At 40.2% G+C, this 21065-nt stretch overlaps 3 protein-coding genes across 6 annotated transcripts; all 3 read right to left on the bottom strand.

The window, feature by feature from the left end:
• Positions 1-4315: 4315 nt before the first annotated feature.
• LOC112217270 (hemicentin-2) lies at positions 4316-6838 on the bottom strand. 3 transcript variants are annotated; one of them, XM_042299995.1, is made up of 6 exons: positions 6475-6838; positions 6210-6275; positions 5637-5933; positions 5209-5463; positions 4755-5003; positions 4316-4628 (listed from the first exon to the last, which is right to left on the bottom strand). In XM_042299995.1, exons 1-6 carry the CDS (start codon positions 6527-6529, stop codon positions 4477-4479), a joined length of 1074 nt encoding a protein of 357 aa, XP_042155929.1. In that variant the 5' UTR covers positions 6530-6838; the 3' UTR covers positions 4316-4476. The 3 variants fall into 3 exon arrangements, with proteins under 3 accessions (XP_042155929.1, XP_042155931.1, XP_024233299.1); XM_042299997.1 differs by having other exon boundaries at positions 6210-6248; positions 6475-6837; XM_024377531.2 differs by having other exon boundaries at positions 5685-5933; positions 6475-6834.
• Positions 6839-12890: 6052 nt separating this feature from the next.
• On the bottom strand, positions 12891-14983 carry LOC112216972 (hemagglutinin/amebocyte aggregation factor-like). The gene is given in 5 exon segments (XM_024377147.2): positions 12891-13038; positions 13243-13395; positions 13659-13847; positions 14053-14131; positions 14328-14983. Coding segments are annotated over 5 exon segments (525 nt in total). The 5' UTR covers positions 14386-14983; the 3' UTR covers positions 12891-12992.
• Positions 14984-15209: 226 nt separating this feature from the next.
• Positions 15210-20594, bottom strand: LOC112216970 (mitogen-activated protein kinase 12). Of its 2 annotated transcripts, XM_024377144.2 has the most exons (12): positions 20230-20592; positions 19394-19523; positions 18355-18413; positions 18145-18256; positions 17837-17866; positions 17617-17664; positions 17169-17283; positions 16836-16907; positions 16567-16646; positions 16364-16442; positions 16016-16189; positions 15210-15418 (listed from the first exon to the last, which is right to left on the bottom strand). In XM_024377144.2, exons 1-12 carry the CDS (start codon positions 20346-20348, stop codon positions 15342-15344), a joined length of 1095 nt encoding a protein of 364 aa, XP_024232912.1. In that variant the 5' UTR covers positions 20349-20592; the 3' UTR covers positions 15210-15341. The 2 variants fall into 2 exon arrangements, with proteins under 2 accessions (XP_024232912.1, XP_024232913.1); XM_024377145.2 differs by lacking the exon at positions 17837-17866 and having other exon boundaries at positions 20230-20594.
• Positions 20595-21065: the final 471 nt, after the last annotated feature.

Raw genomic sequence — 21065 nt, 5'->3', positions numbered from 1 at the left:
AATCTTTGGAGGGAGTTAAAAGTCTGTGTTGCCCAGCAACAGCCCCAAAACATCACTGCTCTAGAGGAGATCTGCATGGAGGAATGGGCCAAAATACCAGCAACAGTGTGTGAAAACCTTGTGAAGACTTACAGAAAACGTTTGACCTCTGTCATTGCCAACAAAGGGTATATAACAAAGTATTGAGATAAACTTTTGTTATTGACCCACTGTATAACATTCTATTGAACTCATTTACATAACTCATCAACTTAGCCTGGTGTGTATGTGTAAGTCTCATATTTTACTAAGCACATTTTTGGTCTGGAATTTGTCTTTCAGCAGAAAGACGAGTAATCACTTTGTGACAGATTGCTGCCGTGGTGAAGGACAGCACTGTGACAGGGGTCAACCAATGATTTATATATACACTAGATGACTAATAGGGGGGGATGTGTTGAAGCCACTGTGCCTCCATCTTGGTAAAAAAAATTTTTTGGAAGCTATAGAAATGTATTTATTAATGTGTACGTTCGTTTTTGCTAAATTGTTCTATTACACGGCTAAACATTGAGCTCCTGAGTGGCGCAGCGCAAGAGACGTCACTGCAGTCCCTGGTTCGAATCATATCCGGCCGTGATTGGGAGTCCCATAAGCGGCGCACAATTGGCCCAGCGTCGTCCGGGTTTGGCTGGGGAAGGCTGTCATTGTAAATAAGAAGTTGTTCTTAACTGACTTGCCTAGTTAAATAACGGAAAAATGTATAATCCTTAATGTATCATTTATAGAGATGACTAATGTTACTGTCCCCACTACTACAAAAATTAAACTTAAATAAATGTAATTTTGTCCTTGAAACATTTAATTGAAATGGAGGACTGCTACTTGGGAGTGGCAATATGTCCAACCAGTGGCTTCATAGCCTCTCAATGGTCAATACATAGCATCAGCAATCCAGGGTTTATATACAACATTGGGGTCAACATCCCACAGCTGGTTGGACTGGAGGACGGTACAGGCAACATCAACTGACTCCGTAATTCAGGCCTCTGCCACAGATCAAGCTGGACCAGTAATTATCATTGTCATTACATTGTATGATCTTATTTGTATCAGATGAAAACAGAGGTCAATTTCTGTTATACCCTGCCTTCAGAAAGTAGTCACGTCCCTTGACTTTTTACAAAGTGGGATTGATTTAATTGTAATTATCTGTCAACGATCTACACAAAATACTCTATAATGTCAAAGCAGAAAAACTTATCTATAATTTGTAAAAGAAAAAAGAAAAGACAAATAAAACACTAATATATCTTGATTTAGATAAGCATTCAACCTCCTGAGTCAGCGATTACAGCTGAGTGTCTTTCTGTGTAAATCTCTAAGAGCTTTCCACACCTGGATTGTGCAACATTTGCCCATTATTCTTTTCGCAATTCTTCAAGCTCTGTCAAATTTGTTGTTGATCATTGCCAAACAAGAACTTTTAGGTTATGCCATTGATTTTCAAGCAGATTTAAGTTATAACTGTAACTAGGCCACTTAGGAACATTCAATGTCTTCTTGGTGAGCAACTCCTGTTTAGATTTGGCTTTGTGTTTTAGGTTATTGTCTTGCTGAAAGGTGAATTCATCTCCCAGTGTCTGATGGAAAGCAGACTGAACCAGGTTTTCCTCTAAGATTTTGCCTGTGCTTAGCTCCATTCCATTTATTTTTTATCTTGAAAAACTCCCCAGTCCTTAACAATTACATGCATTAACAATTACATGCATACCCATAACATGACACAACCACCACTACGTTTGAAAATGTGGAGAGTGCTACTCAGTAACGTGTTGTATTGGATTTGCCCCAAGCATAAGACTTTCTATTCAGGACAAAAAAAGTTAATTGCTTTGCCAATTTATTTTGTAGTATTACGTTAGTGCCTTTGTTGCAAACTGGATGCATGTTTTGAATATTTTTTATTTTGTAAAGGCTTCCTTCTTTTCACTCTGTCAATTAGGTTAGTATTGTTATTTACAATGTTGTTGATCCATCCTCAGTTTTCTCCTATCACAGTCATTCAACTCTGTAACTGTTTTAAATTCACCATTGACCTCGAGGTGAAATCCCTGACCGGTTTGACTCCTCTCCAGCAACTGAGTTAGGAAGGACGCCTGTATCTTTGTAGGAACTGGGTGTATTGATACACCATCCAAAGTGTAAATAATAACCATGCTCAAAGCGATATTCAATGTCTATTTTTGTACATTTTATTTATACCCATCTACCAATAGGTGCCCTTCTTTGCATGGCATTAAAAACCCTCCCTAGTCTTTGGTTGAATCTGCTCAACTGAGAGACCTTACAGATAATTGTATTTGTGGGGTACAAAGATGAGATAGTCATTCAAAAATTATGGTAAACACTACTATTGCACACAGAGGGAGTCAATGCAACTTACAGTATGTGACTTGTTAAACACATTTTTACTCCTGAACTTATTAGGCTTGCCATAACAAAGGGTTTGAATACGTATTGACTCAAGATATTTCATCTTATCATTTTTAATTAATTAGTAAAAAAAATATATACACTACCGTTCAAAAGTTTGGGGTCACTTAGAAATGTCCTTGTATTTTAAAGATAACCACATTTTTTTGTCCATTAAAATAACATCAAATTGATCAGTAATACAGTGCAGGAATTGTTAATGTTGTAAATGACTATTATATTGCCTCTCCTTCCAGTTCTCTGCTGCCAATGACTGAACCTGGAGACACTTATCTCCCTCACTAGCGTTAAGCACCAGCTGTCAGAGCAGCTCACAGATCACTGCACCTGTACATAGCCCATCTATAAATAGCCCAAACAACTACCTCATCCCCTACTGTATTTATTTTATTTATTTATTTATCTTGCTCCTTTGCACCCCAGTATTTCTACTTTGCACATTCATCTACTGCAAATCTACCATTCCAGCGTTTTAATTGCTATATTGTATTTACTTCGCCACCATGGCCTATTTATTGCCCTACCTCCCTTATCTCACCTCATTTGCTCACATTGTTTACAGACTTGATTTTCAACTGTATTATTGACTGTATGTTTGTTTACTCCATGTGTAACTCTGTGTTGTTGTATGTGTCGAACTGCTTTGCTTTATCTTGGCCAGGTCGCAGTTGTAAATGAGAACTTGTTCTCAATTTTCCTACCTGGTTAAATAAATATTTTTATTTTATTTTTTAAAGTAGCTTGAAATGGCAGATTTTTAGTGGAATATCTACACAGGCATACAGAGGCCCATTATCAGCAGCCATCCCTCCTGTTCCAATGGCACATTGTGTTAGCTAATCCAAGTTTATCAATTTAAAAGGCTAATTGATCATTAGAAAACCCTTTTGCAATTATGTTAGCACAGCTGAAAACTGTTGTATTGATTAAAGACGCAATAAAACTGGCCTTCTTTAGACTATTTGAGTATCTGGAGCATCAGCATTTGTGGGTTCGATTACAGGCTCAAAATGGCCAGAAACAAAGAAATTTCTTCTGAAACTCATCAGTCTATTCTTGTTCTGAGAAATAAAGGCTATTCCATGCGAGAAATTGCCAAGAGACTGAAGATCTCGTACAACGCTGTGTACTACTCCCTTCACAGAACAGCACAAACTGGCACTAACCAGAATAGAAAGAGGAGTGGGAGGCCCCGGTGCACAACTGAGCAAGAGGACAAGTACATTAGAGTGTCTAGTTTGAGAAACAGACGCCTCGCAAGTCCTCCACTGGCAGCTTCATTAAATAGTACCCGCAAAACACCAGTCTCAACGTCAACAGTGAAGGGGCGACTCCGGGATGTTGGTCTTCAAGGCATAGTTGCAAAGAAAAAGCCATCTCTCAGATTGGCCAATGAAAAGAAAAGATTAAGATGGGCATAAGAACACAGACACTGGACAGAGGAACACCCCGGAGTCGCCTCTTCACTGTTGATTTTGAGACTGGTGTTTTACGGGTACTATTTGATTAGCTAACACAATGTGCCATTGGAACAGTGATAGTTGCATTGGAACAGTGATAGTTGCTGATAATGGGCCTCTGTATGCCTATGTAGATGTTCCACAAACAATCTGTTGTTTCCAGCTACAATAGTCATTTACAACATTAATAATGTCTACACTGTATTTCTGATCAATTTGATGTTATTGTAATGAACAAAAAATGTGATTTTCTTTCAAAAACAAAGACATTCCTAAGTGACCCCAAACTTTTGAATGGTAGTGTATATATATCAAAAACATAATTCTACTTTGACATTATGGGGTATTGTGTGTAGGCCAGTGACAAAAAATTGAAATGTATTCTATTTTAAATTCAGACTCCAACATAACCAAATGTGGAAGTCAGGGAGTGTGAATACTTTCTGAAGTCACTGTAGCTAGTATTCAAGGTTTTAATGTCCTGTCTATTTTCAGTCTATATTCCTGTTTTACAGCTTTAATGCTCTGGAACCTGGTGTTGTCAGCAAGGTATGTTCGGACTCAATCGGGACCAGGTTTCAGCTGCTGTACAATGCTGATGCTTCCTCCCAGAGATGGTCTTCTTGGACAAACACAAACTGGACACAGCTTGACAACCATATTTTTTGGAGAGGATCTTCTTTTTGTCATTTTCTGCAACGCACAAAACCATTCCAAAAGGAACACAAAAAAAACATGATATTAGGTCAGATAATGTTTATGACAGCATAAAAGTTCAGGTAGTTGCTAAAATGTAGAATCATGAGATTTCTGCTGTACCTTCCACCCGTACGGACTTGGTGACCACCTCAAAATGAGTTGAGACCGTATTCTGAGCGTGGCACATAATCTTCTCTGACTTCACATTTCGCTCGACCGTCATCTCCATCTCACTACCGTGGACAGTGTGACCATCAATGGTCCAGTGGTAGTCACAAGCGGGAGTGCATTTGGCAGTGCACTGAAACATGGACTTGAAGCCGACTGCAACAGAGTCTGGGCCGATGACGTGGACCTCTGATGGACCAGCTGATAGGAGACAAAAATTAGAGGAAAACAATGGTTCAAGTATCACTTCAACCAAAACCTCAACAAATATAGACTACATACTATATAAGGGAATGTATGTATATTGATAGATGAAGCTATTGGTGTGGATATGGACAATTGCATTACACTAACAACAAGAGGGAATCTACAATTGTTAGAAGCTCTAAATCTCAGAATAACCTACATGTTACAGGAATTGTCCTGGTTGCCATGGCATAGAGCCCAGACACACTGTTGATGGCCTTGCAGTTCAGGGTAGCAGAGGTGGCCAACTCTTCGGGAGTTACAGTAATCTTGTTCCCCTGCCCCCCGAGCCATCTGCCCTTTATCTTCCAGGTGTAGTTGCAGGAGGGACGGCAGTCTGCGTTACACTGGAAGCTTTGAGGGGCCCCTGGGGTCATCAGGGCAGGGCCTGTGATCGATACGTTGGTAGGTCCAGCTAAAAGAAGGAACACATAGACATTTAGATAATAGTCTAGATCCTATGACCAATGTGAAAAACATTAGCAAAATAATTTTTATCTAACACTAATCCAGTAATCCAGACATTTTGTCAATAAATTGCAACACATTTAATTATCCCTCTATTCCTAATATCATAAAGACCATCACCTTTAATTTCAAGTGAAGTGTTATAAAAACAACAAACCACCCACGCACCTAAAACCTGCAGTATCTTTGTTACTGTAGAGGACCTCCCAGATTCATCATTCCTTGCAGTGCATGTGAGGTTTAGGGACTCCTCCCATTGGCGAGCTGTGAACAACAGCTCGTTGCCATGCCAAATCTGCCCGTCGATACTCATTCTGTAGCTACAGGAAGGAGAGCACTGGGCAGCACAGTCAAAGCTGCGTGGCACACCCACTTTAACAAAGTCAGGTCCCACAATGGTTAGTTCCAAGGGACCATCTGAAAATTACAGTGCACAATCAGGAAATGTAGGCCTACCTGTTTAAGAATAAAGGATTTCTTGGATACAGGGTGTAAATGTATTCTTGTAACAGTGATAAATTACTACAACGATAATCCAATAAAACGCCTTCACTTCTGTAGTTAGCTGATAGCTGATAGCACTACCCTACTCTCACAGTCATTATTCAAAGTACCCAACATTCCCATCAATGCAGTGATGTGGTCACTCCTGTAATAATTTGTCTTGGCTATTATGTGATGTGGTTTACTTACTGGTACTGCCACTCCCTCCATCAGTGGTCAAAGCTGATCCTGGAAGTTCATCAAAACAGCCACAGGCTATAATCAACACATATAATGTAACACTATTTTCACCCAAACAAAAGCTGGACCTCCGTAGACATTGAAAGTAAATGTAGTTATAGAGCTTAACAGGAAGTGTCCAGACCTACTGACTGATGTTAAACCAACTTTGGCATCCTCAAAAAGAAATGTTATCATAAAACAATGTTGTTATATATTTTTAAAATCATATTACCTGCTAGGTACACTAGCAGCAGAAGTAGATTAAGCAGGGTGTGTGTATCCTTCATTGTCTCGCAGAGATGGAGTGAGGTGAATTCGATACTAGGAATATGGGACTGTTACAGAGTCAAGTAGTAGAGTGAGAAGGTAAACAAACACACCTTATCAGAGAGAAGAGACTGAGAGCGAACCTGCCCTGCCCATTCAAACCTGCCCATTAAAAATACATTATTTCTGTAGTGACCATTAAATAAGGTGAAACAGAACTGGCAACTTTTACTATGAACTAACATGTAGAGGGCAATGTACTGAGGAATAAAATAAATGGTCTCCAACTCTCCATCCCTGCTCCTGGGGAGCTGAAGTCAATTAATATACTATTTTTAATAGACAGAACCAATTGGAGGGAAAGATATGAGACTATATGTGTAATACATGAGTGTATGACGAATTTAGGAGTGTGGAGAACGTGGTTTCAGTGCGTGGCTTGTACCAGAATCTCTTATCAAAAGTCAAATACAGTGCATTGATGTCATACCTTTAGTTCCTATAATGTAATTGCATTTAACCTCAAAAGGTTGTGTATAATACAGACTTTTAACTTTAGCTTTAGGAAAGGAGACTGAACCACTAGGATTTTCCTCTATGATTTTGCCTGTGTTTAGGTCAATTCCATTTCCTTTTTATCCTGAAAAACTCCCCAGTCCTTAACGTTTACACGGATACCTTTAACATGATGCAGCCACCAGTGGTACTCTGTAGATTATATTGGATTTGTCCCAACCATAACACTTTGTATTCAGGACAAAAAGTTAATTGCTTTGCCACATGTATTGCAATTGTACTTTAATGCCTTGTTGCAAACAGGATGTATGTTTTGGAATATTTGTATTCTGTACAGGCTTCCAGCTTTTCTTTAGGTTAGTTTTGTGGAGTAACTATAATGTTGTTGATCCATCCTTAGTTTTCTCCTATCACAGCCACTAAACTCTGTAATGTTTTAAAGTCACCATTGGCCTCATAGTGAAATCCCTGAGCAGTTTCCTTCCTCTCCGGCAACTGAGTTAGGAAGGATGCCTGTATCTTTGTAGTGAATGGGTGTATTGATACACCATCCAACATGTAATTAATAACTTCACCATGCTCAAGGGTATTTTCAAACATACAAAGTATTGACTCAAGGATGTGAATACTTGTGTAAATGAGATATTTCTGTTTTTCATTTTTCATGAAATTATGATTATTTTTTAAACATAATTCCACTTTGTCATTATGGGATATTGTGTGAGAAAAACAATCAATTTAATCAATGTTGAATTCAGGCTGTAATACAACAAAATGTGGAATAAGGAGATCGTTGGTACTGGTGGCTTTGTCGGTGAATGCCTCATCCCAGTACTGTAGTTGACCCAGGGTGTAACCTGGCAGTCAAAGGTACAAATCTTAAGGACAGAAGAGCAGTAAAACCTCCAACTGAAAAGGGACAGACAATAAATTCATATTAATGTGGGTTAATTGACTATACTTTCTCCCTTCATTAAACATTTATTTTGGCAGTTAAGTACTGGAGAGTGGAGTAACATGAGGCCACTGATCTTGTTGGTATTTGATCAGGATTCTCAGACATTTGTAACCGAGGATACTAGATAAACTGAGTAAAGCAGGTACTGTAATGTTTCTTAGGCCTCATCTGACTTATTACAATGTAAATTGTTCCTCAGCCTTGCTCAAAATGACTAAGACAAATTTGTGTCCATATGAAATTCACAAAATGCCTGAAAATCTGAATGTGATTATTCTATATACTGAAATGAAGAGACTCACCTCCTGTCCTCCTGGTGGTTACTGTGATAGCTGTACACCCCAGCAATTGCATGGTTGATTCAGCATGTAAAGTCCATAAAGTTCTCGTAGTTATTAGCATAACCTGTCCTCGTGGTGGTTACTGTGGTATCTGAAACAAAATAATATCAGATGGTATAAGTCAGCATAAATCACTATAAAACAAAAGGTATGGCCAATACTGACTAAGCATCTCTTCAGCATAACAGTTACAATTGGGGCAAAATAATATGTTTTCCATAACACATGAAACACAAATATTTCCTACCAGTCACCCCTTTTAGCTTAATAACTACATAGATTTGAAAGGAAATAAACGGTGCATCAAAGTCATTATCCCACCCTGCAAGACCAAATTGTTGGCACCAGAGTTCCAATATCCACACCATCATACCAATTAGAATGCATGCCAAATTAATTTTGTTCATTCTAAGTGGTCTGCTAATATGGACATTGGAACGTAACCATTGGCAATGTTATCCATACACCACAGTAAATGGATCGAGATGACTGCTCTTACCTGTCATGAGGATGAAGCCTGATGAAGGGATTCTCTATGTTTGGCTCTCTGCAGGAAATGTTGTCTCCTTAGACAAGTGATGCTATTTTATACCTTTACTGTGCATTAGGTAATAATCACATGTGATTAAATCTACTTACCCAATCATCTGACAGATCAGATATCTCTGGTAAAAGGCGAGAAGGCATAGCTACATACCTGTGACAACATTTTGAAGAGTGTGAAGTAGGATCTGTTGCATAATAAACATTGCATGAGCCATCTTATCAAGCCAGTAATTTACCACACAAAGCGACACACTTTTTTGTTGTTGATTCCGTCTATACAATGTTTTTTTCTGAAGTTTAAGCCAGTTTACATGACTGTAATAAACATTAAATGTACAATGAGACAATCTTTCCAGTGCCTACAGTAGCTTGATTGTCCATTGAAAATATGAACTATGAAATAGAATGTTTTCTGTCAGCTCAAAAACAATAGAACAGTATTTCAGGGTGCATTCTATATGATCTGCATATACAAATAGCACTTAATGTAAGATAATATATCTAGTGGTCAATTGATTACATTCCTTGAGATAAACATTACTTGTTAAATATCACAAAGCTATATTGTTTGTGTCTTATTAACAAACCAGTCATTCCCGTCCGGATTCAAATGCAACGGCTGTTAGGTGTATTGATCGGCTGGCTTTAGGATCATGCGGAGAATCGCTCAAAGAGAAGCTGCTAGCCTTGAGCGATATTCCAGGGTACGTTCTCAGAACATGAGCAGATCAGCTGGCAGGCATATTCACGGTCATTTTTTGCTTAGTCCCCTCCTGTGCTCCCTGTTCACCCATGACTGCGTTGCCATGTACGACTCCAACACCATCATTAAGCTTGCTGACGACACAACGGTGGTAGGCCTGATCACCGGCAACAATGAGACAAACTACAGGAAGAAGGTCAGAGACCTGGCAGTGTGGTCCGGGACAATAACCCCTCCCTCAACGTCAGTAAGACCAAGGAGCTGATCGTGGACTACAGGAAACGGGGGGGGGGAGCTTGCCCACATCCACATTAACAGGGCTACAGTGGAGCAGGTCAAGAGTTTCAAGTTCTTCGGTGTCCAAATCACTAATGATTTAAAATGGTCCAGTCACATGCGCACAGTCGTGAAGAAGGTGAGACCGCACCTCTTCCCCCTAAGGTAGTTGAACAGGTTTGGAATGGGCCCTAAAATCCCCCAAAAGTTCTACAGCTGCACCATTGAGAGCATTCTGACTGGCTGCATCACTGCTTGGTATGGCAACAGCACTGCCCTCGATCGCATGGCGCTACAGAGTGTGGTGCGGACGGCCCAATACATCACTGGGGCTGAGCTCCCTGCTATCCAGGACCTCTATATCAGGAACGCCCTGAAAATCATTATAGACTCTAGCCACCCAAACCATAGACTGTTCTCTCTGCTTCCGCACAGCAAGTGGTATTGGTGCATCAAGTCTGACACCAAGAGGCTCATGAACAGCTTCTATCCCCAAGCCATAAGACTGACAAATAGCTACAGTGCCTTCACAAAGTATCCACACCCCTTGACTTTTTCCACATTTTGTTGTGTGGGATTCAAATGGATTTAAATGTCATTTTTTTGTCAACGAACTACACAAAATACTCTGTATTGTCAAAGCAATTTTTTTTCTTCTAACATTTGTAAATTATTAATGAAATATAAAACACTAATGTATCTTGATTACATAAGTATTCAATTCCTTAAGTCAATACATGTTAGAATCACCTTTGGCAGAGATTACAGCTGTGAGCCTTTCTGTGAGCTTTGCACACCTGGATTGTACAATATTTGCACATCATTCTTTTTAATATTCATCAAACCATTTTCATGTCTTGCCATAGATTTTCAAGCCGATAAAAGTTAAAACTGTAACTAGGCCACGCAGGAACATTTAATGTCATCTTGGTAAGCAAGATATTTGTATATTTGGCCTTGTGTTTTAGGTTATTGTCCTGCTGAAAGGTAAATTTGACTCCCAATATCTGTTGGAAAGCAGACTGAACCAGGTTTTTGTCTGTGCTTAGCTCTATTACATGTATTTTTTACCCTGAAACTCCCCAGTCCTTAACGATTACAAGCGTACCCATAACATGATGCAGCCACCACTATGCTTGAAAATATGGAGAGTGGTACTCAGTAATGTGTTGAATTGGATTTGCTCCAAACAAACACTGTATACTTTAGTGTTTTGTTGCAAACACGATGCATGTTTTTGGAAGCTTCCTTCTTTTCACTCAATTAGGTTAGTATTGTGGAGTAACTACAATGTTGTTGATCCATCCTCAGTTTTCCCCTATCACAGCCATTAAATGTTTAAAGTCACTATTGGCCTCATGGTGAAATCCCTGAGTGGTTTTCTTCCTCTCTGGCAACTGAGTTAGGAAGGACGCCTGTATCTTTGTAGTGACTGGGTGTATTGATACACCATCCAAAGTGTAATCAATAACTTCACCTTGCTCAAAGGGACATTCAAGGTCTGCTTTACATAATTTTTTACCTATCTACCAATAGGTGCCCTTCTTTGCGAGGCATTGGAAACCCTCCCTGGTCTTTGTGGTTGAATCTGTGTTTGAAATTCACTGTTCGACTGAGGGACCTTACAGATAATTGTATGTGTGGGGTACAGAGATGAGGAAGTCATTCAATGTTAAACACTATTATTGCATACATAGTGAGTCCATGCAATTTATTATGTGACTTGTTAAGCACATTTTTACTCCTGAACTTATTTAGGCTTGCCGTACCAAAGGGGTTGAATACTTATTGACTCAACACATTTCAGCTTTTCATTTTTTATGAATTTGCAATAATGTCTAAAAACACAATTCCAGTTTGACACTATGGAGCATTGTGTGCAGGCCCGTGGCACAAATCTCAATTTAATCCATTTGAAATTCAGGCTGAAACACAACACATTTTGGAAAAAGTAAAGGGGAGTGAATTATTTTCTGAAGGCGCTGTAGCTTCCCAGAGGTGTGGGATCTGACCCAAGCACAACAAGCAGGGCTAAATATATATTTATAGAAACTGAGAAACGGATCACTGAGCTAAAGACCTTGGGGGTTTTTCAGCCACGTACATGGGTAATCTCAGTGTTTGAATAGGTGTGCTGAAAGGGAAATGTTTAACAAAAATACACTAAATAACAGTATAACCTCTCAGGAATTGCATAACAGGATGGTTTTTGTATGCTAGAAATGTGGCCAAACTATTTTTTTTATTTACCTCTGTGTTACAGTGAGAACCATGGGTCAAGTGTAAATTGGGCAGTATCTCAGTAAATGCCTTAAAGGAGAAGTTCAGTATTTTACACCTTCTTGTTAGATGGATCCTCCCCCTGAAGGTTGTCTATGGGCCAGGAGAAACTGTAATCCATGGTTAAGATGTTTAAGAATTTAAGAAGCCTAATCATTTAAAGTTACGTCAAACCAAATAATTCAGTTAATTTGTCTATGGCTTTTTTAACAGTCACTGCATGCCCACACCACTCCCATTGATTTTAAACAGTTAGCTGAAGTTTGTAGTGGCTATTAGAAGAAAAACCAAACCATGTATTACAGTTTCTCCTGATCCATAGACTACTTACAGGGGCAGGAACCATCTAAAATGAAGTTGTAAAATACTGAACTTTCCCTTTAACCCCAACACTTTTTTTGGTGTATTTTCTTAAAACTGCATTGTTGGTTAAGCATTTCACTGTAAGGTCTACTACACCTGTTGTATTCAGTGCATGTGACAAATAAAATTTGCTTTGATTTGACTAACTCTAACCCTAAACGTAACCATAGCAAGCTGTTGCATATCAACAGAGTTGCAGTTGATAGTCTGTTGATGGTTTGTTCCGCTGTAGATCATCTACAGGGGATTATCCAAATAAAGTGTGACCCAATGTTTTAGTAATTGTCTGAGATAACCATTTGCTGTCCATTACAGTACTGTATAGAGTTTATATCTTGACCAGAAACCAAGCATAATCAATCATTTAAACGTTAGTGCAGTGAAATTAAACACAATCATTTGATGCATGTATCTTTAATCATTAATTTCTTTCAAGATTATCAAGAGACAACAATGGATAAAATAATCTGATTGTAGGAAGAATCAGTTACTGTATAGATTCAGCATGACCTTCTGGTACAGTATTGGTATCGCCAGCGACGATCTCTGAAAGTACACAAGACAAACAGACATTTTGTTCCTGTTAGTTTTGTAGTCAATTCATCCTTTCCTGAAGCTTGTTTATTCCAACAGCAAGAATATGACACACAGATACCGTAGATATACACACACACAGAGAGAGAGAAAATACTTGGAATCCATTACATTAGCATACATTAGCATACAGTACCAATGAATAATCATACTCACTCATACTTGTTGTCATGGTAGCTTTCAACTGCAATCAGGTAGAAATTTGGTGGGACATTAAAAGTGAAGGCCTCATCAAACCAGTTTACGTAGTTGGTCCACTGGCAGGAATCAGTACAGAAGTTGCTGGCTCCACAGCAGGTGAACTTCTATCTGTATAAGGGTGGAAATGAGGTTTGAATTATGATATATGTTTTGTATTGACCTTGTAATTCACATTATAGTAGGGTTGTTCAACAAAAACAGTACCTCCGTCAACCCTGTGTCACTTTTAGGATTTTACACCATTTAATCCCCAAATGTCTCTAAATTTTACCATCATTGTAAAGCCCTAGTTATTTTGTTTGATTTGACAAAGTCATTTCTTGAAGATTTTGTATTTATTTCATGTGAATAGTGATGAATTTACATCTCACCTTCTGTCCTCATGCTTGTTGTCATGATAGCTGTTCATCCCTGTGATGACCTGGTGGCTTGGGCATTGGTAGTTGAAAGGTTTGTCGAAGTCATTTACGTAGGAAGATATGAAGCAGTTAGTTGCTGAGTCAAATGTGGCTTTGCACCCAAAGTCCCACATACGGTCTTCATGTTTGTTGTGATGCTCACTAAAATTGGAAAAATACATTACAATGCACAAATTAATAGTTGAATTTATACGAAAAAAAAAACATTTATGCAGGTTGTAGGTTTTATTGTTGCCCAACATATTTTGTCCGGAATGCAATTGCAATAACCTAAATCCAAAATACAGAGTGCAGTGCAGAATTCAGGTTTTGGAGAAGATTGGTTGTATGGAACATAAGGAATCACCTCACTATGCGAGAGATGGATTGTCCTGATGGGCAATTAAAATCCAAAGGCTGGTCATAGCTGTTCTGCCAGCGGAGGTCTGCAACACACAAACAAGGGCACAATAAAAACGTAATTGATTACCGTAGTAATCGGCACCTCCTTCTCCTTTTTAAAAAGATTTCTGACCACACACATTGCTATTTGATTTAAATATTAAGTCCACATTTTGAGTTACTCTGCTACACATATGCTCAGGCTTTAATCCACAAACTCACATGTAACATAAAGCATACCTTTTCCGTTGACCAACACACCAGCAAGAAGCAGAATAAAGATGTTGGCTCTCTTCATGGCTTTTGAGGGACCCAAACTAAAATCAGCAAGGTTGGTGCTCCATTTATAGACAGAGGTGATCTTTGTCCTTGCTGGACCTTAGGCCACGTACATGGATAATTCCAGTGTTTGAGCAGGTGTATTGCAGTCTAAAAAATATTGCAGTCAATTAACGTTATACTGAACAAACATGCAACATGCAACAATTTCAACAACTGAGTTACAGTTAAGGAAATCAGTCAATTGAAATCCATTAGGCCCTAATCTATGGACTTCACATGATTGGGCGGGGAGCTCAGCCATGGGTAGGCTTGGGAGAGTGTAGGCCCATCCACTTGGGAGCCAGGCCAAGCCAATCAGAATGAGTTTTTCACCACAAAAGGGCTTTATTACAGACATAAATACTCAGTTTCATCAGCTGTCCAGGTGACTGGTGTCAGACTATCTGGCAGGTGAAGGATCCGGATGTGGAGGTCCTGGGCGGGCGTGCTTACACGTGGTCTGCGATTGTGAGGCCGGTTGGACATACTTGATAAATTCTAGTTGGAGGCAGCTTTTGGTAGAGAAATTAACATTAAATTCTCTAGCAACAGCTCTGGTGGACATTCCTGCAGTCAGCATGCCAATTGCACACTCCCTCAAAAAATGCCCACATCTGTGGCATTGTTATGTGACAAAACTGATCATTTTAGAGTGGCCTTTTATTGCTGAACATTTGATGTCTTAGCTTACAGTCATTCTCATGGTTTACGGGGAAGCAAGTAATAATTTCTTTCCCAGGGGCTCATTGGTTGGCTGTTACAGTAGTTCCACAATTACACAAGACTGACAATATCTTCAAAAATGTTTGTAAAAAAATCCATTTATAATCAATAAACTACATTCTGTACATTGGATTCGCATTACATCTGTACAACAATACAACAATGCCTTATAATAATCATTGACAGGTATTGAGAGGTATGTGGGTACTCTCAGAGTGATGTCTCTTTGGGGTCCTTGGTCTCTGTTGCTGCAGGCCTGAAGGACAGAATCTCTGTGAATGTGTGACCTGTAGGAGATATCACAAGAAATGACTAATTAGTTACTCTGTAGACTCTATAGATTTTTAGTCCTCTTTCTTTCTCTCAAGCTGAACATGTTATCACACATCCATCTCCCTCATCATCGCTCTCCTTCTATCATGTGGAATGACCAAAGGAATGTTTTTCCTTAAGCTCTCTTCCTGGGGAAAGAGAACTAATCAGTTGCTGAATGCGTTCAACCGAATAGCATCTTCTGTATTTAACCCAACCCCTCTTAATCAGAGCAGTGCAGGGGGCTGCCTTATTTAACATCCACATCATCAGCACCCAGGGAGCAGTTGTTGCCTTGCACATGGGCAGAATTGCATAATTTTCTACCTTGCCAGCTTGGGGATTTGAACCAACGACCTTTCAGTTACCTGCCCAACGGTCTTTACCTCTAGGCTACCAGCCACCTCATTCTCCATCTCTCCCCCTTTTTTACTCTGCCTGTATCTCCTTCTTCTCTCTCCCTCCCTCCCTCCGTCCGTCCTCCCCAGCATATATCTCTCTCTCCCATATCTTCCTCCTCCCTCCCCCCGCTCTCCATCTCTTTCTTCAGCTTCCCTCCAACCATCTCTCACGTTTCCACTGCTCCAGGAGCAGGTCTGTGTTGTCCATGGAGTGATCGTAGGGCTGGGCCTCCGTCTCCTCCTCTGGTTCTCTGAACTCGCTGAAAAAGGGCATGGCCAGCGCCTCCGACGCACTCACCCGCCTCTCAGGGTCCAGCAACAGCATGCGCTCCAGCACACACACCGCTGCCACACAGAGAGGTATACAGTGTCTCTAGCGGTGTTATGGTCAGAAGGACACTCCTGACAATAGTTAGAAACAGTTGCTGTTTTGTAAACCAGCGTTTTTGATCCTTTAGTAATAGACTGTCAAATTCAACTAACTGCGTGTTCACATCATTGTATTGAACGTCTGCTCACCGTCTGAGCTAGCTTTGGAAAAAAGAAAGTGCAAATCTTTCTTTAGTACTTTGGGAAGGCTCCGTATGTAGTTTTTGGCCTGTTGGAAGAGGAGCAGATTTACCTGGGAGTGTATGTGTATTCTATTCCTATGTACTCTAGTAGGCTGTGTTTGCTTTGAATGTGTACTATCTGAATGTATTTTGAGTGCCCACATGACTTACATCTTGGCTTTGTAGCTTCGTAACAAAGTCTGCAGTGGGTGTACCAGTAATCTTCATGATCTCTTTCAGTTGGTCCAGGTCTGTGCTCACCCAGAGGTCAAGGGTCATAGCTCATGTGGTACAGGAAGTCACATTCACATGCTGCTCATACTATATATGCTTAGACATAATAAGCTTACAGAACTAGTCTTTGACAGGTTGATAACATATAATTCTGCAATAGTTGTGTGGGGTGAAGACAGAGAGTAGTAAACACTGAAAAAGGATACGGTCATTTCCTTTGAACAGTGGCTTCCCCAGCAGCATCTCTGCCATGATGCAGCCCACCGACCAGATATCCACTGACGATAGAGGAGGACAAAGACATACATAGGACTGAATGGTCTTTCAGTACCACATTGCTACCAAACTGCTACCATACCAGTGGGTTCAATTACAGCGATATTGTACACAAATTGTACAAAGAGATAGATCTCCATAGGACCTCATACTGTAGGATATTTTTCTGGTTACAATAGCATGATTAATCATGGTGATAACACAGATGTTGACATTAGAAAGGCAGAAGAAGGCAGCCATGAATGAGCGATTGAGAGACTCACCAGTCTGGGTATAGTGCATCCAATTGAGGATTACCTCGGGGGCTCTGTACCAGCGAGTGACGACGTACCCAGTCATCTCTGTGTCTGTCTGCCGAGCCAGCCCGAAGTCAAGGATCTGAGACAGACAGAGAGAATTGCTTTGGCTACATTGGATTGTCCCTTTTATGACAATAAAGCACAGGAGGTTGATGGCACCTTAATTGGGGAGGACGGGCTTGTGGTAATGGCATGAGTGGAATAGTACAATGGTATCAAATACATGGTTTCCAGGTGTTTAATGCCATGCCATTCCATTTGCTCCGTTCCAGCCATTAGTATGATCTCTCCTCCCCTCAGCAGCCTCCACTTCAATAAAGTGGATTTCATTTAAATCGAAAGAGAGCGAGACTGAACAGGGAGAGCACAGTGCCTATCACAGGTCTGGTAGCAATAGATATATATGTAGTACCTTCAGCTCACAGTCTTCATTGACAGATAAATTTCCAGGTTTGAGATCCTGTTGGTATTTAGAAAAATTACATTATCATGCTGCCAGATTGACGCAAATACACGCAAGCACACACACAAAGAGCTTCTGATATGGAAAACGGCATGAATAGCAGTGGGCGTGAAAAAGAGCAAGGGCCCCAACACCAATGCACATAGTTGAAAGGTCAGAGTTTACGCACCCTGTGGATTATCCCTGCAGAGTGGATATACTGTGGGGAGACACAAAAGACCAGGAAAAGAGAAAGTCTTAAAATTAGAAAAAGAAGGTGGTATTCAAGTATATTCTGGGAAACATTTAAACCTTCTGTATAAACTGCCTTTATGTTGTATCATATTTGAATGTTGGGGATAAAATGAGCATTTGTAGGTATATCTTTAAAACTGCTTAGAATTGTATATATATATATATATAAAATATATATATATATATATATATAATATATATATATATATATTGTTATTTTGAGTGCATGTATGCAACTCTAACCTTGAGTCCTTTCAGCATTTGATAGACAAGGAATTGCACCCTCTCCTGTGACAATCTCTCCATCTTCATCAGTTTCCCCAGATCAGTACCCATGAGTGGCATTACCAGGTAACTGAGAATGACAGGGGAAAAGGTAAAAATATATACTTTATTGTGAATAAAAACATTCAATATATGAACAGGAAGGGTATTGGACAAAGAGGTACTTACAAGTCATGAAACCTGTCCAATGAGATCTCAGAAGTGAACACATCCAGCAGTCCAATCACCTAATCCAAGCCAATCAAAGAATAACAGAAAATAAATAGAATAGCTCAATTATAGATTAACTGGAGAATTTTTTTTGTGCATCATGTTTCTCAATTACAGCATCAGGAAATGATTCCCACTTGAAGTTACACACACACACACACACACACACACACACGTGATACGGGGTGTGTCTCTGTCGTTCTAGAGTGAGCCACTGACTAAAGTAGATGTTGCTATGAGGCATTTTTTCCGCAACATGGATTGGCTTCCTTCTCAGCCTTTCCTTGTGTACCATTATTAAACTCTACCTACTCCCTGTATACCCAGTAGACCTCTGAAATCAGTGGTCACCAAGTCCAACCCTGGTCCAGGAGAGCTACAACATGTATTGAAACCTTTATTTAAATAGGCAAGTCAGTTAAGAACAAATGATTATTTACAATGACAGCCTACGGGGGAACAGTGGGTTAACTGCCTTGTTCAAAGGCAGAATGACTGATTTTTACCTTGTCAGCTCAGGGATTCAATCCAGCAACCTTTCGGTTACTGGCCCAACGCTCTAACCACGAGGCTACCTGCCGCCCCAAGTTGAATGCCTGATTCAACTTTTCCAATCAAGACTCAAAACCTGTGCCTGCCTCAAATTAATATCTCTATAATCTTGATATGATGTGTTTCTGTTTAGTATTATGGGTTGTGCTGTGAATATTACCAATGTGATCTTTCTGACTACTCTGCTACTGATTAATTGCCAATCATAAGGAACAGCTGTGTTTGTCTCACTGTGTGCGAAAAATAAACTGTCACTGCTCTCTGCACGCAGCCTAGGCCATAAGGATTTGAACAGTTTGCTATGGATACAAGTGAGTTTTAAATGCAGTACTGTAGAGTTGGGCCATTTCCTTTTTAGACACGGGCTAATTAGTGGTGTGAAACAGACACCTTTTCTATTTATGAGAATGAATCATGAGGTGCGTATTTCAGGAAAGGCCCTCACATTTTCGTGCTTCATGTGCTTGAGGAGCCGGAGCTCTCTGTAGGCCCTCTTGGCGAAGAGCTTTGACTGGAAGGGTCTGTGGAGCTTCTTGATGGCCACCCTCACCCCAGTCCTGTGGTCCTGGGCGGAACTGCAGCAAGCCATGTAGGTAAAGGGAAGAAAACATTTTAGCAATGTAGGCCATTGGTGGTAGCCTACTGAAGAAGGACCCAACTCACTTATTGTATTTTTTATTGAATGCTTGATTAATTATTTATTTAAAATAATATACATCCAAATATCATGTTTTATAATCAAGTGGTTAGGCCTACTTCAAAGACATCCTTGGGTATTTCTGGAATTCAAGTAGAAACATTTGGTCGGCCTATATCCCAAGAAACATTGCGCAAAGACCCAGAACAGATGTAGGCCGATGCACTTAAATCTAAATCTTCTGCTCACTAAAACCCAACAAACAATGAGGCCAATGGGGGTTCTTTGTTATGCTTTTCCCGACTTCACAAAGCCAAAAAAGTCCCTGCCGTGTAAACTATGCTTAGGAATGAAACAGAAACCGCATAATGTAATTCATCAAATAGCAGCGATGTTTGTTGATGACTTAATTCGGACACAATCCAGCGCTCCACTGAACAAAAACTTCCTTTTGAAGTAACCACATGAAGAATGCATGACATGAACATTTAAAAAAAAAAACACGATGCTTATTTTAGGAACGAGTCACGTCTTGTTGTGGCTTGGTTTGTATTGCCTTAACATAGGCTATTGTTAACTCTAAATTCGACATTTACGAAGAGTAGCCTACCCATGTTTGATGATTAAACTCGTATAAAACTCACCATACTGTCCCATACGCGCCAGTCCCCACCTGCTTTAGCTCACGGTATCGCTCTGGAACCTCCCATGCCGTTTTGTTTACCTCCTGACGGTAAAATCCTGTCCGCGTGCGGACCGACATATCCAAATCGATTTGGGGGTCAATGTTGCCCCAGCTAACTCTTAATTCGGGGATAATGAGGCGTTGTTGTGCATGAGACACTTCGTTCACTTGCTCTCATGCAGCCACCACCACCTACACACTCTAGCACTCGGGAAATGCGCAATGCATTCGGTTGCCCGACAGTGGTCTCCAGTGACACGAATAAAGAACCGTAACCAGTGACTGGTCTCACTCGTTTTTAAAACCTCAATGGTATCACTGGTGAACACACCATCGCCTGGTGGCAGGACCTCTGGATTTAGTCAGAAAAAGGTAAACACTAGTCGCCCTGTGCTATTGATGGGTGTGTCTGTGTCCAGGCTCATTTTTACATTTTAGTAATTTATCAGATGCTCTTTATCCAGATTAAGGTTAGGAGCCTTGCTCAAGGGCACATGGGCATATTTTTCACCTAGTCGACTCAGGGATTCGAACCAGCAACACTCTTAACAGCTAGGCTACCTGCCGCCCTGGCTCCTTATTGTCTTACAGGTTATAAGGAATGTTGCCAAAATGCTGTCTGTTGCCATGAGATAGCGAAGAGAGCTAGCCTAGCCTGAAGATAGGGATGAAAGTTATTCTAGTATTTCCCTGGCCTCCCTTCCTTTCTGCTTTGCTGATAGTGTTGTTGCCGTTTATATGCAGGCTCAGAAGTAAAAATGTACCCCCCCACACACACACACACAGTAAGGTAAC

Source organism: Oncorhynchus tshawytscha, linkage group LG17 (assembly GCF_018296145.1).
Source record: "Oncorhynchus tshawytscha isolate Ot180627B linkage group LG17, Otsh_v2.0, whole genome shotgun sequence".
NCBI classification, from domain to species: Eukaryota; Metazoa; Chordata; class Actinopteri; order Salmoniformes; family Salmonidae; genus Oncorhynchus; species Oncorhynchus tshawytscha.
Note: the sequence above shows the minus strand (reverse complement) of the source record. Positions and strands in the feature narration are given on the sequence as shown.

What these genes read in the sequence shown, in the direction of transcription:
- LOC112217270 (XM_042299995.1), bottom strand. Translation starts at nt 6,529, where the DNA reads ATGAAGGATACACACACCCTGCTTAATCTACTTCTGCTGCTAGTGTAC. An exon ending in TGGAGGGAGTGGCAGTACCA is followed by an intron (nt 5,934 to 6,209) that starts GTAAGTAAACCA and finishes TGTAATTTTCAG; the next exon opens with ATGGTCCCTTGGAACTAACC. An exon ending in CAGGACAATTCCTGTAACAT is followed by an intron (nt 5,004 to 5,208) that starts GTAGGTTATTCT and finishes GTCTCCTATCAG; the next exon opens with CTGGTCCATCAGAGGTCCAC.
- LOC112216970 (XM_024377144.2), bottom strand. Translation starts at nt 20,348, where the DNA reads ATGTCGGTCCGCACGCGGACAGGATTTTACCGTCAGGAGGTAAACAAA. An exon ending in GGCGCGTATGGGACAGTATG is followed by an intron (nt 19,524 to 20,229) that starts GTGAGTTTTATA and finishes GGCTTGCTGCAG; the next exon opens with TTCCGCCCAGGACCACAGGA. An exon ending in CTGCAGGGATAATCCACAGG is followed by an intron (nt 17,665 to 17,836) that starts GTGCGTAAACTC and finishes AAATACCAACAG; the next exon opens with GATCTCAAACCTGGAAATTT.